Source organism: Dryas octopetala, chromosome 1, assembly GCF_963921425.1.
Source record: "Dryas octopetala chromosome 1, drDryOcto1.1, whole genome shotgun sequence".
Classification (NCBI taxonomy): domain Eukaryota; kingdom Viridiplantae; phylum Streptophyta; class Magnoliopsida; order Rosales; family Rosaceae; genus Dryas; species Dryas octopetala.
In genome coordinates, this window is record NC_141366.1 from 20,404,375 (window position 1) to 20,418,933 (window position 14,559).

The following is a 14,559-nucleotide window of genomic DNA, read 5'->3' on the forward strand; positions in this document are numbered from 1 at the left end:
TATTCAAAAGGCCAGGGCTATTTCGACTACCCTAAATTACTGAGTTGACCACCCTATTTCAAAATTCCAACTTTACCCTTAAAACAAAAAATTTTAATTTTGTTAGTCGGATTATTTGACAGTTATCTACCGAAATATTTATGGTTATTCGACAGTTATCTGCTGAACATTGGTGGATTATTCGGTGGATAACTACCGAATGGAAATGAAAAAGGCATTCGACAGTTATCTGTCGAAATATTTGTATTTATTCGACACTTATCTGCCGAATATTGATAGATGTTTCGGTAGATGACCACTAAATGGATTTGGATGATTTTATCATGTTTTTGCCATAAAGAGTAAAATAGGAAAAAAGTTAGCAAAAATATGTTAGGGTGGTCAACTCAGCAGCTAAGGGTGGTCTGCATAGCCTCACTCTATTCAAAATCCTATGCCACGGAGGATAAAGATAATTCATTAGTTTCATATGATTTACAAGTTTTGTCATTATGTAATTAATGTTGATTTCATATTTCTCTCTTCGAAAAATCACTAAACTATAGGGAATCATTAAATTACTAGAATTATGAATGTTCGTATTTAAATATATAAAGTAATAGATATGTGAGTTTTTTTATTAGTTAGAGATATTTAAGTACGTATTTTATTTTTATTGGAGATGTGTGAATTTTTATGATATCTATATAGAGTAGCTTTTTTTTTGTTTGATGTTGCAGGTGTCCTCTCTATTGTATATTCATTAAATGTAGGTTCCTTATTCAATAATTCTAATGTAGTTTCCTAATTAAATAATTTTAGACTTATTTTACGATTTACCACCCATAACTATTTTCATTCCCACATTGCACCTGAAAGTTTTTTTATCTCAGTTTACCACCTGTAACTTATATCTGAATACATGGTGTTTGCATCTTTCGGACCAATTCCAGTTCCTCTCTAGCCACTTTATGCCACCGAGCGAGTTTCACTCTTTTTAAGACATACTCGCAGAGGCTGATGAAGCCCTTAAGGAGTCATAGACAACAAAGCGCACCCTACGGGTACCCGCTCGAGCCTTCGGTAAGTATGAGTGCGCGTGCACTAAGAAGTATGCTTTGTTCCATCAACAACTCTGTCAAAAATGCTGACATGGCCGGTGAGCTGGATGTGCGCCATGTGTCACATCTTTTCTTTTATTTTCAAATTTTTTCTATTTTCGTATTTTTATAAAATTTGAAAATTAATTAAAAATAGCTCCAAACTCAGAAAAATACACGGAAAATTCTTACGGAATCGTCTTGACTAGTACTAATTTACAATGGGGTGAAAATACAGATTTTTCCTATGAGTATTTCTAGAAAATTTGGGAAGTCAAAATTTATTTCTAAAAAATTAAAATACTCTAGACTCTTTGGAAATTCATAGAATAATCTCCTGAACTCCAAAAAATACGAGATCTACACCATTGGTCTTCTAAAAACTAACAATACCTTTCTCGTGAACACTTGCTACCCAAAAGACCTCTCGGTCTTAGAGGAAAATAAATTCCCCTCTATAATATAAATTCTAGAATTTCTATAAAGTCTCGAAAGAATTCTCTAAAACATGTTTTTGGTAATTTCCAAGATATTTTTGAGAATTCGCCCGAGACTTTACGAAAATTCTAGAATTTATTTTAATTTTTTAAAAATAAATTTGGACTTTCCAAATTTTTTGGAAACTCTCAGAGGGAAATTGGTAATTTAACTCTATAGTAAATTTAGTACTTGTCAAGACGAAGAGGGAAATTTATTTTAATTTTTTAGAAATAAACTTGGACTTTCCAAATTTTTTAGAAACTCTCAGAGGGAAAATTGGTAATTTAACCCTATAGTAAATTAGTACTAGTCAAGACGAGTTTGTAGAAATTTTTCGTGTATTTGTTTGAGTCCAGAGCTATTTTTAATTAATTTTCAAAGTTTACAAAAATAATAAAATAGAAAAAATCTGAAAATAAAAGAAAATATATGACACGTGGCGCACATCCAGCGCGCCATGTCAGCATTTTTTACGAAACAAAGTAAAATGGGACACGGATAAAATAATTACATGTAGTAACCTGGGACAAAAAAACTTTCGGTTGGTAATGTGAAAATGAAAAACAGTTCTGGGTGGTAAATCGTGAAATAAGCCATAATTTTAATGTAGGTTTCTTATTGAATGATTTTGATGTAGGTTTCTTACCTAAGTTGATTAATCCTATTCAAGAATTTGACTCTTACATCTTACTTGACAATAAACTTGTGAGCTTACTTGCTCTTGACTATAGATGGTTTAGTGAAACTAAATATTAAGAATTATGGATTGTACATTTGTGTTTGCTTTGCAGATGATGTAATTGTGATAAAAATCGGGTTTAACCTATTCACCCCTCTAGGTATAGTATTGGTACATACTTGAAATTTCATTATATATTGAAGTATAGTGTACGGTTAATTATGAGAACATATAATTAAACATATACATGGTCTAATTAGTTGTCTAAACATTAATATATATAAAGCGGTAAAGTTCAAATTTAAGATAACAACTCCCATAATAAGCACGTCCACTTCTCCTTCCATGATTGTCTTCTAGAAGTTCATTCATTGCTACATCAAAACACTTCTTACAAGACGCTTTAGATATGTCCCTTGTGCATTGAGCTGCACCGTAAATTGTTGAATCAATGTTGTTGAATGGCTTTTCCGTCCCATTACTAAACAAATTTTGACTATTATAAGCTCTTCTACATAATCGAGTTAACAACACTCGAGCTTGGTGATCAAACAATGAGGGATCACCATCAACGAATATGTTATTCCTCACATAAATCCCGTTAATGGTGTCACTTATACCAACAAAATTTTCATTTGAATATTTTATAAGACAACCATCATACCAAATTATAGCTCCTTTACTATGAGGGCAGCGTATAGGAAGCTCCTCGATTGCTGCAATCACACAAATTTTGCAAAGTTCATAGGAAAGTGGCTTCCAACATTGCCTTAATCCAAATACAAATTCATAATTCTTTCCTATACGTTCCCCCTTCATGCCACTTCTATAATATCCTTTAGCACGGGTTGATAATTCTTGGAGTAATGCATTCAAGCTAACCTTATAACTCCTGTTAGCTAGAAATTCTTGCTCATTAAAACATGTATGCTCCACAACAAGACCTCCAAAATCCGCAAGTAGAAAAAGGGAGAAATATAATACACACAAAACTAGGATTAGTGGTTTTGAGAAATACATATTGGATGTATAGAATTGAATTTAAATTGATGGATCTTAAAACATACGCGTATATAAATCTATTTTGAAGAGATGGTGATATATATATATATATATGAATTAGAAGCTCTTAATTAATGTTTTGCATACATGTTTTGGCCAATTCATGTAAGATTGAGTCATGCTTAACTATAACTATATATATATAAGAAACCAAGTTTTAAATTCTTCTTATCACCTTGTTTCAAAAGCAGCAAACACTAAAACGGTGATATATATAATCAAAATAGATGTTGTCAATCAAAGTATATATAATCAAATTAAACGTTTGTACTTTGAGGGGTTCAATATATAACTACTTACTAACACATTTTGCATTCTATTGAATCCAAACCTCCACCACTACACATGTTATTTGCAATCCATTTATAGGGAATCATTAAATTACTAGAATTATATATATGGTTGTTCGTATTTAAATATAGAAAGTAATATATATGTGAGTTTTTTTTTATAAGAGATATGTGAGTTTTTATGTTGTAGGAGTTTTTTTTTTTTTTGTCTGATGTTGCAGGCCCGTGTATTAGCTATTGTATTTTCATTAAAGGTAGGTTCCTTATTAAATAATTTTAATTGTAGGTTCCTTATTAAATAATTCTAATGTAGGTTTCTCATTGAATATATGATATATTTTAATGTAGGTTATTTATAGTATTTTTATTAAATGTAGGTTCCTTATAACCTTATATGGTAACGTAAGTTCTTACTGAGTAATTCTTGTTCCTTAATTTTTTTTCTTTTTTATACAACACTAAAATGGTGATATATATATATATATAATCAAATTAGATGTTATTGTCAATCAGAGTATATATAATCAAATTGAACTTTTGTACTTTGAGGGGTTCAATATATATAACTATTTGCTAACACCTTTTGCATTCTATTGAATCCAAACTCCACCACAACACATGCTATTTGCAATCCACTTTTGTTTATTTAGATGCCATTTACATTTTATTGATGTCACACCTCGATCTTGTCACATTTATATATCAATTTTTATATAAAGTAACTTTTTTTTCGATCTTTTTGGTTTTATTCAAATTTGGTATCCAAACTTAATTTGGCTCATATCCCAACTTGGTACGAAGACTTTTATTTGATTTAGTTGAGTGCCCAAACGTTTATTGTGTGTGTATCAATTGCAAGTTCCCAAGCCAATTTCTGTCAAATTGTGTAATTATACCAATATGTGTTAGTACATTTTAATTGTGCCAATACTAGTACAACTAGATAATGGCGAGCCGGGTAAACAACCAATTGTTTTGACATTGCATTCAAGAAAAACAAATAAGATTAAAGTCCTTGAAGTACCGAGAGACTGTTTGTGCGCCACACCTGTGGCTCACTCTCTCCCTTTCAGTTTTGATCTCGTGAAATCAAGGATTTCCATCAAGAATATAAGCAAGACATATTGGGTCATTCGGTCACTCCCTCGTATACGCTCTCCCTACCGCTTTTTGGGCGTACGTGAGAGCTCTATGAGTCCATTCCCTCACTCCCACTAAAAAGTCACCAATGGTTAAATTTATTTCTTGAGAAGGAAATAAAAATATAAAATTACTACCAAAATCACTAGACGTTCCAAGTTCCAACCAATAAAAAACCACATGAACCTAAAAAAATGAATAAAGGCCACACGCATGAAGAAATGGTAGATCAAGCATGCATTGGCAATTTCAATTGTGTAATAATATTCGTCAGTTTGGTCTGGTGACTCTAACATTATTCATTTAAAAACTCAAGCTAAAATTGTGAATTGTAGATGCAGTGCTGAGGACACTTATGTCCTACTTGTTAGGAAATTTGGCATGAGTTTTCGGGATTCCTTAGTCCAAAGTCCAAACCAACGAGCGAAAGTAAAACTTTTAAATAAACACTTAAGCAAACAAGCAATGATGATGAACACACGATATAATGTAGTTCACCCAAGATCAGGCTACATGTGTTTGGTGGATCTAATATTATCAATTGTGTAATACTATTGGTCAATTTGTTTTTAATTAATTTGGTTAAATACAAAAATGGTCCACAAACTTTACAGTGAATCTCAATTTGGTCAACTAACTTTAAAAAGTATCAATTTGGTCCACGAACTTTTCAAGTTGTACCAAAGCAGTACAAATGTTAACTTTCATTAAAAAATTTAACGAAAATTAGTCATGTGCACAGCAAGTAACCACATTTTCAAAAGCATTTTAGTCTGTTCATCACATTTTCATGTGACCAATTCCGTTAATTTTTTGATGAAAATTAACATTTGTACTGGTTTGATACAACTTGGAAAGTTTGTGGACCAAATTGACACTTTTTTTAGTTAATGGACCAAATTGAGATTCACTATAAAGTTCGTGAACCATTTTGTCATTATGTAATTAATGTTGATTTCATATTTCTCTCTTCGAAAAATCACTAAACTAAAGGGAATCATTAAATTACTAGAATTATGGACGTTCGTATTTAAATATATAAAGTAATAGATATGTGAGTTTTTTTTATTAGCTAGAGATATTTAAGTACGTATTTTATTTTTATTGGAGATGTGTGAGTTTTTATGATATCTATATAGAGCAGTTTTTTTTTTGTCTGATGTTGCAGGTGTCTTCTCTATTGTATATTGATTCATTAAATGTAGGTTCCTTATTCAATAATTCTAATGTAGTTTCCTAATTAAATAATTTTAGACTTATTTTACGATTTACCACCCAGAACTGTTTTCATTCCCACATTGCACCTAAAAGTTTTTTTATCTCAGTTTACCAACTGTAACTTATATCTGAATACATGGTGTTTGCATCTTTCGGACCAGTTCCAGTTCCTCTCTAGCCACTTTATGCCACCGAGCGAGTTTCACTCTTTTTTAGACATACTCGCAGAGGCTGATGAAGCCCTTAAGCAGTCATAGACAACAAAGCGCGCCCTACGGGTACCCGCTCGGGCCTTCGGTAAGTACGAGTGCGCGTGCACTAAGAAGTATGCTTTGTTCCATCAACAACTCTGTCAAAAATGCTGACATGGCCGGTGAGCTGGATGTGCGCCATGTGTCACATCTTTTCTTTTATTTTCAAATTTTTTCTATTTTCTTATTTTTATAAACTTTGAAAATTAATTAAAAATAACTCCAAACTCAGAAAAATACACGGAAAATTCTTACGGAATCGTCTTGACTAGTACTAATTTACAATGGGGTGAAAATACAAATTTTTCCTCTGAGTATTTCTAGAAAATTTGAGAAGTCAAAATTTATTTCTAGAAAATTAAAATACTCTAGACTCTTTGGAAATTCATAGAATAATCTCCTGAACTCCAAAAAATACGAGATCTACACCATTGGTCTTCTAAAAACTAACAATACCTTTCTCGTGAACACTTGCTACCCAAAAGACCTCTCGGTCTTAGAGGAAAATAAATTCCCCTCTATAATATAAATTCTAGAATTTCTATAAAGTCTCGAAAGAATTCTCTAAAACATGGTTTTGGTAATTTTCAAAATATTTTTGAGAATTCGACTGAGACTTTACGAAAATTCTAGAATTTATTTTAATTTTTTAAAAATAAATTTGGACTTTCCAAATTTCTTGGAAACTCTCAGAGGGAAATTGGTAATTTAACTCTATAGTAAATTTAGTACTTGTCAAGATGAAGAGAGAAATTTATTTTAATTTTTTAGAAATAAATTTGGACTTTCCAAATTTTTTGGAAACTCTCAGAGTGCAGGGCAAATTTGTAATTTAACCCTATAGTAAATTAGTACTAGTCAAGATGAGTTTGTAGGAATTTTTTCGTTTATTTTTTTTAGTCTAGAGCTATTTTTAATTAATTTTCAAAGTTTACAAAAATAATAAAATAGAAAAAATCTGAAAATAAAAGAAAATATATGACACGTGGCACACATCCAGTGCGCCATGACGAAACAATGTAAAATGGGACACGGATGAAGTTACATGTAGTAACCTGAGACAAAAAAACTTTCGGTTGGCAATGTGAAAATGAAAAACAGTTCTGGGTGGTAAATCGTGAAATAAGCCATAATTTTAATGTAGGTTTCTTATTGAATGATTTTGATGTAGGTTTCTTACCTTAGTTGATTAATCCTGTTCAAGAATTTGACTCTTACATCTTACTTGACAATGAACTTGTGAGCTTACTTGCTCTTGACCATAGATGGTTTAGTGAAACCAAATATTAAGAACTATGGATCGTACATTTGTGTTTGCTTTGCAGATGATGTAATTGTGATAAAAATTGGGTTTAACCTATTCACCCCTCTAGGTATAGTATTGGTACATACTTGAAATTTCATTATATATTGAAGTATAGTGTACAGTTAATTATGAGAACATATAATTAAACATATATATGGTCTAATTAGTTGTCTAAACATTAATAAAGCGGTAAAGTTCAAATCTGAGATAACAACTCTCATAATAAGTACGTCCACCTCTCCTTCCATGATTGTCTTCTAGAAGTTCATTCATTGCTACATCAAAACACTTCTTACAAGACGCTTTAGAAATGTCCCCTGTGCATTGAGCTGCACCGTAAATTGTTGAATCAATGTTGTTGAATGGCTTTTCCGTCCCGTTACTAAACAAATTTTGACTATTATAAGCTCTTCTACATAATCGAGTTAACAACACTCGAACTTGGTGATCAAACAATGAGGGATCACCATCAATGAATATGTTATTCCTCACATAAATCCCATTAATGGTGTCACTTATACCAACAAAATTTTCATTTGAATATTTTATAAGACAACCATGCATCATACCAAATTATAGCTCCTTTACTATGAGGGCAGCGTATAGGAAGCTCCTCGATTGCTGCAATCACACAAATTTTGCAAAGTTCATAGGAAAGTGGCTTCCAACATTGCCTTAATCCAAATACAAATTCATAATTCTTTCCTATACGCTCCCCCTTCATGCCACTTCTATAATATCCTCTAGTACGGGTTGATAATTCTTGGAGTAATGCATTCAAGCTAACCTTATAACTCCTAGCTAGAAATTCTTGCTCATTAAAACATGTATGCTCCACAGCAAGACCTCCAAAATCCACATGTAGAAAAAGGGAGAAATATAATACACACAAAACTAGGATTACTGGTTTTGAGAAATACATATTGGATGTATAGAATTGAATTTAAATTGATGGATCTTAAAACATACGCATATATAAATCTATTTTGAAGAGATGGTGATATATATATACATAAAAGAATTAGAAGCTCTTAATTAATGTTTTGCATACATGTTTTGGCCAATTCATGTAAGATTGAGTCATGCTTAACTATAACTATATATATATAAGAAACCAAGTTTTAAATTCTTCTTATCACCTTGTTTCGAAAGCAGCAAACACTAAAACGGTGATATATATATATAATCAAAATAGATGTTGTCAATTAAAGTATATATAATCAAATTAAACGTTTGTACTTTGAGGGGTTCAATATATAACTACTTACTAACACATTTTGCATTCTATTGAATCTAAACCTCCACCACTACACATGTTATTTGCAATCCAGAATCATTAAATTACTAGAATTATATATATGGTTGTTTGTATTTAAATATAGAAAGTAATAGATATGTGAGTTTTTTTTTATTAGAGATATGTGAGTTTTTATGTTGTAGGAGTTTTTTTTTTTTTTTTTGTCTGATGTTGCAGGCCCGTGTATTAGCTATTGTATTTTCATTAAATGTAGGTTCCTTATTAAATAATTTTAATTGTAGGTTCCTTATTAAATAATTCTAATGTAGGTTTCTCATTGAATATATGATATATTTTAATGTAGGTTATTTATATTATTTTTATTAAATGTAGGTTCCTTATAACCTTATATGGTAACGTAAGTTCTTACTGAGTAATTCTTGTTCCTTAATTTTTTTTCTTTTTTATACAACACTAAAACGGTGATATATATATATATATATAATCAAATTAGATGTTATTGTCAGTCAGAGTATATATAATCAAATTGAACTTTTGTACTTTGAGGGGTTCAATATATATAACTATTTGCTAACACCTTTTGCATTCTATTGAATCCAAACTCCACCACCACACATGCTATTTTCAATCCACTTTTGTTTATTTAGATGCCATTTACATTTTATTGATGTCACACCTTGATCTTGTCACATTTATATATCAATTTTTATATGAAGTAACTTTTTTTTCGATCTTTTTGGTTTTTTTCAAATTTGGTATCCAAACTTAATTTAGCTCATATCCCAACTTGGTACCAAGACTTTTATTTGATTTAGTTGAGTGCCCAAACGTTTATTTTGTGTGTGTATCAATTGCAAGTTCCCAAGACAATTTCTGTCAAATTGTGTCATTATACCAATATGTGTTAGTACATTTTAATTGTGCCAATACTAGTACAACTAGATAAAATTATTTCTTGAGAAGGAAATAAAAATATAAAATTACTACCAAAATCACTAGACGTTCCAAGTTCCAACCAATAAAAAACCACATGAACCTATAAAAATGAATAAAGGCCACACGCATGAAGAAATGGTAGATCAAGCATGCATTGGCAATTTCAATTGTGTAATAATATTCGTCAGTTTGGTCTGGTGACTCTAACATTATTCATTTAAAAACTCAAGCTAAAATTGTGAATTGTGGATGCAGTGCTGAGGACACTTATGTCCTACTTGTTAGGAAATTTGGCATGAGTTTTCGGGATTCCTTAGTCCAAAGTCCAAACCAACGAGCGAAAGTAAAACTTTTAAATAAACACTTAAGCAAACAAGCAATGATGATGAACACACGATATAATGTAGTTCACCCAAGATCAGGCTACATGTGTTTGGTGGATCTAATATTATCAATTGTGTAATACTATTGGTCAATTTGGTTTTAATTAATTGGGTTAAATACAAAAATGGTTCACAAACTTTACATTGAATCTCAATTTGATCAACTAATTATAAAAAGTATCAATTTGGTCCACGAACTTTTCAAGTTGTACCAAAGCAGTACAAATGTTAACTTTCATTAAAAAATTTAACGAAAATTAGTCATGTGCACAGCAAGTGACCACATTTTCAAAGGCATTTTAGTCCGTTCATCACATTTTCATGTGACCAATTCCGTTAATTTTTTGATGAAAATTAACATTAGTATTGGTTTGATACAACTTGGAAAGTTTGTGGACCAAATTGACATTTTTTTTAGTTAATGGATCAAATTGAGATTCATTATAAAATTCGTGAACTATTTTTGTATTTAACCCTAATTAATTTAATTCTATTGAAGGGTATAAGTAAAGTAAGATTTTTGTGTAATATAAATAAATGAAAATTTCCCTGCCTAAGTGTATTAGTCACAAGATGCGTTGTGACTGTGTTATAACCAAAAAGCCGGTAACTAAAATTCATAGTTGTGACTAAATAGGCTATTAGTTACAATAACTTTTGTTAATAATAGTTTTTGCTACAACCGAGGATTTAGTAACAAGAAAAAATTTGTCACTATATCTACATTTAGTCACAGCTTGTGATGAAACATAGCATTAGTTACAAGGTTTTTTGTTGTAACTAAAGAGCCTGTAACTAAAAGTCTGTTTTTTTGTAGTGTAATTTGGTTCTCCATAGATTGAAATCGTGTCGTTGAACCTGTGGATTAGTTTACTTCATATAAGGTAGCTTGTTCGTTTGGTGTTACAACTAAGTTCAACAGAAATTTACTTCCTATAAAAACTTATATATAAATGTGACAATAACATATATGTACATTACTATAGCGTAGATGGAATCTAAATGAACAAAAATATATACCAATGACTAAGTGTGGTGTTGGAGGGTTGAATAAATAGATGGCCAAGGGTGGTAGTGAATACATATATATATATATGGACCACACAATGTACAAAAGTTCAATTTATTATATATATTTTGATTGACAACGTCTATTGTGAATATATATATATATATATCACCCTTTTAATGTAGTTACTTTCGAAAGAAGGTGATTAATTAAGAGGATTTGAAATTATACATATATAAAAATTTTCAAGTAAGGGTGTCCTCATTTAAGAATAATAAGAACATCATATTTCGAGCCTACAATTCAATAATCGAAATCATCTATATTTAGAACATCCTTCAAAAATCTTTCCAGCAAAAAAATAACCCAAATAAAAAATTATTTAGCCATTTGATAACTATCAATATCATTTGAATTTTACCTCATGGACTATGTTTATCTACATATAATTTAGATGATCAAACAATCACTGATTTTGTTATTGTTTTGCACGGATCTTTAAGGAGATACCTAAAAATAGACAATTTTGATCATTAAACTGCATTTTCAAGTGATCTGAAAGAGACTGTTTTCATTTTCTTAAAATGAGCACATTCTCACTTGAAACTCTATATATATATACAGTCAAACATGGCTCTTTCTGGCATAAATTGGCCAAAACATATATATATATATATTTATATATTTATATTGTGCAAGACTAACAATAAGAGTTCTGATTCTTTTATAAAATATGTATACTACTACTGCTAAGTCTACTGTGCATACATAGCACATATATATATGTATGTATATTACTATATTTGCCCATAACTTCAAAATAGTTTTATGCGTTTATTTTAAGATAAATCAACGAAATAAAAGACAATTGAAGTTCAGTTCTATACATAATATGTATTGCTCACAACCATTAATCCTAACTCTAAGTGTCTTATATTTCTCCCTTTTTCTGCACGCCACTTTTGAAGGTCTTATTGTGGAGCATACATGTTTTAGTGCTCCAGAATTTCTATTCAAGAGGAGTCATGAGGATAGCTTGAATGCGTTACTCCAGGAATTATCATATCCTTCTATTGGATATAGAAGTGGCATGAAGGGTAAACCTATAGAGGGTGAACCTTTAGGAACGAATTATGAAATTGTATATGGATTAAGGCAATGTTGGATGCCACTTTCCCGCGAACTTTGTAGAATTTGTATCAGTAAAGCAATGGAAGAGCTTCGAAATTACTGCCCTCGCAGTCAAGGAGCCATAATTTGGTACGATGGATGCCTTGTAAAATACTCAAATTCAAAGTTTTTTGGTAAAAGTGACACCATTAACGGAATTTATGTGAAAAATAACATATTTGTTGATGGTGATCGTTTCTTATTTGATCACAAAGTTCGCAAGTTGTTGACCAAATTATGTAATAGAACTTCTGTTAGTCCACGCTTGTTTGCTCAAGGGAAGCAAGAACTTGGGCCACCCAAAAGCACCAATTTAGTCATTTATGGTGCAGCTCAATGCACGGAGGACCTTTCTAAGAGATCTTGTAACGAGTGCCTTGATGTAGCAATGAACGAACTTCAAGAAGATAGTCCGGGAATGAGAGGTTGGCGTGCTTATTACGGCAGTTGCTATCTCATATTCGAATTATACCCCTTTATTTATGTTTGAATGCCTTAGACCATATATATAGGTCTCTTTTTTTTTTTTGTCAATATTATATGGTCTCTTAACTTAATTTACTTCAATATGTAAGATCTTCCGTTATATGTAATATTAAGCCATGGAATGAGTACTTGAACTCTCATTATCGGTGTGGGGATAAATATTGTATCACTTGGTCATAAGTTTTCCATTAATATATAAAAATTACTAGAAGATTTATAAAGTGTGCTTTTGTTGTCAAATACTTCATAATATATATATAGGAATTTTCTTTTTGCAAAATGTTAAAGAACAGACGTATATATTTTATAGAAAATTAGGATTAAATACCAAATTCTAATAATTTTTTGGTATAGTATAAAGACCATATAATTTTTCATTTGAACTACTAAATTTAAATGTAGTTTTTTAGATTAGGTCACAAATATGTTGGTCTTTTTGATTTAAGTTTTTTCCATTTGACATTTTTGTCCTTTGGCCCACATATGATGGGTGTTAGTTAAAATTTATAAGGTTTTGACAAAATTGTCCTTGAGGCTTTTATATTATCTTGAAAATTTTCTAATGTAGTCTCAACTTCACATTTTGTTGTGATTGTACGACACACACAACTTCAAATTTAGTTGTGACTGAACGACAGTCACATCTAAGTTGTGACTTAATTGAATTTTTTTAAGATAAATTATACTACAGTATAGTATAAATAGAGGTTAAAACAATACTTTTACTCAAAATAATACATAGTATAGTTGTGTGAGTTCTCTTTTTCAATTTACTAAGATAGTCACAGTTAAGTTGTAACTGGTTTGATTTTGTTTTTTATTCAATATAGTATAAATTAATGTAATATTTGTGATGTAATATTTTTTTTATTTTTTTTTTGTAGTAGCATGTGATGTAATATTTGTAAATTCTAATACCTTTTATTTTATTATTTTGTTTGACTTTTCAACTTGTACTTAATCTAAAATGCTATTTAATTTTGATACCTAAACTAAAATGTTATTGAAATTTAGTAGTCTTAAAATCAATGGACCTTATCTTTTATGACTATTTTTTTACTTTTTGATCTTATTCTTGGCAGAGTTAAATACTTTAGGATATAAATCATTAATTGAGATTTGTTCCATGTTTTTTAGTCTTTTAATTTTAAGCTCTCTTTTCTCGGTTAATTTTTACGTTTTAACTCTCAAATTTTGGGCGTGATCGATTTACCATTGAGAGCATTAACCCCCCCCCCCCCCCTCCTCCCAAACTTCCAAAGTTAAAAACACAACTCATAGTTAGAATCTAAATTATAAACTCGAACAATAATTTCATACCCTAAAATAAAGAACCATATACCACAAAATACATACATAAACTATAATGGTACTGACAAGTTTGTACATGAGAATCAAAACCCTACAGGTACATAAGTTCTCCTCTGTTATACAATTTTATACTTCCGTTAAAAGGACTTTTAGTTTTGTCGATATTTACTAACATGATATTTGTACAGTCCACATATTTGATGACAAATACGCCACGTGGACAAAAGGTAATGCCACATGGACCTAATACTGATAAAAAATAATCAAATTTTATAAAAATATTAAAATAGAAATAAAATTAGAAAATTAATTGAATAACACAAAAAACAGAAACCCAATATTCTTCCCCAACCTCCCAAGCCCCGCCCCACCATGCTCCCATCCCTACCTCGAAAATTTATTGGGTGTATCCGATACACTGCCACATGGTGTAACCAATCCAACGTGTAACCCAGTATTATCCGCTACCTCCCACCCACCCACCTCGTTGTTGGCCTCACC

At 30.7% G+C, this 14,559-nt stretch overlaps 1 protein-coding gene across 1 annotated transcript; it reads left to right on the forward strand.

Moving 5' to 3' along the window:
- Nucleotides 1–11,983: 11,983 nt before the first annotated feature.
- Nucleotides 11,984–12,751, forward strand: LOC147298990 (antimicrobial ginkbilobin-2-like protein). The gene has a single exon (XM_086229135.1). The coding sequence runs from the start codon at nt 11,984–11,986 to the stop codon at nt 12,749–12,751; it is 768 nt and encodes a 255-aa protein (XP_086085261.1).
- The last annotated feature ends 1,808 nt before the right edge of the window (nt 12,752–14,559 follow it).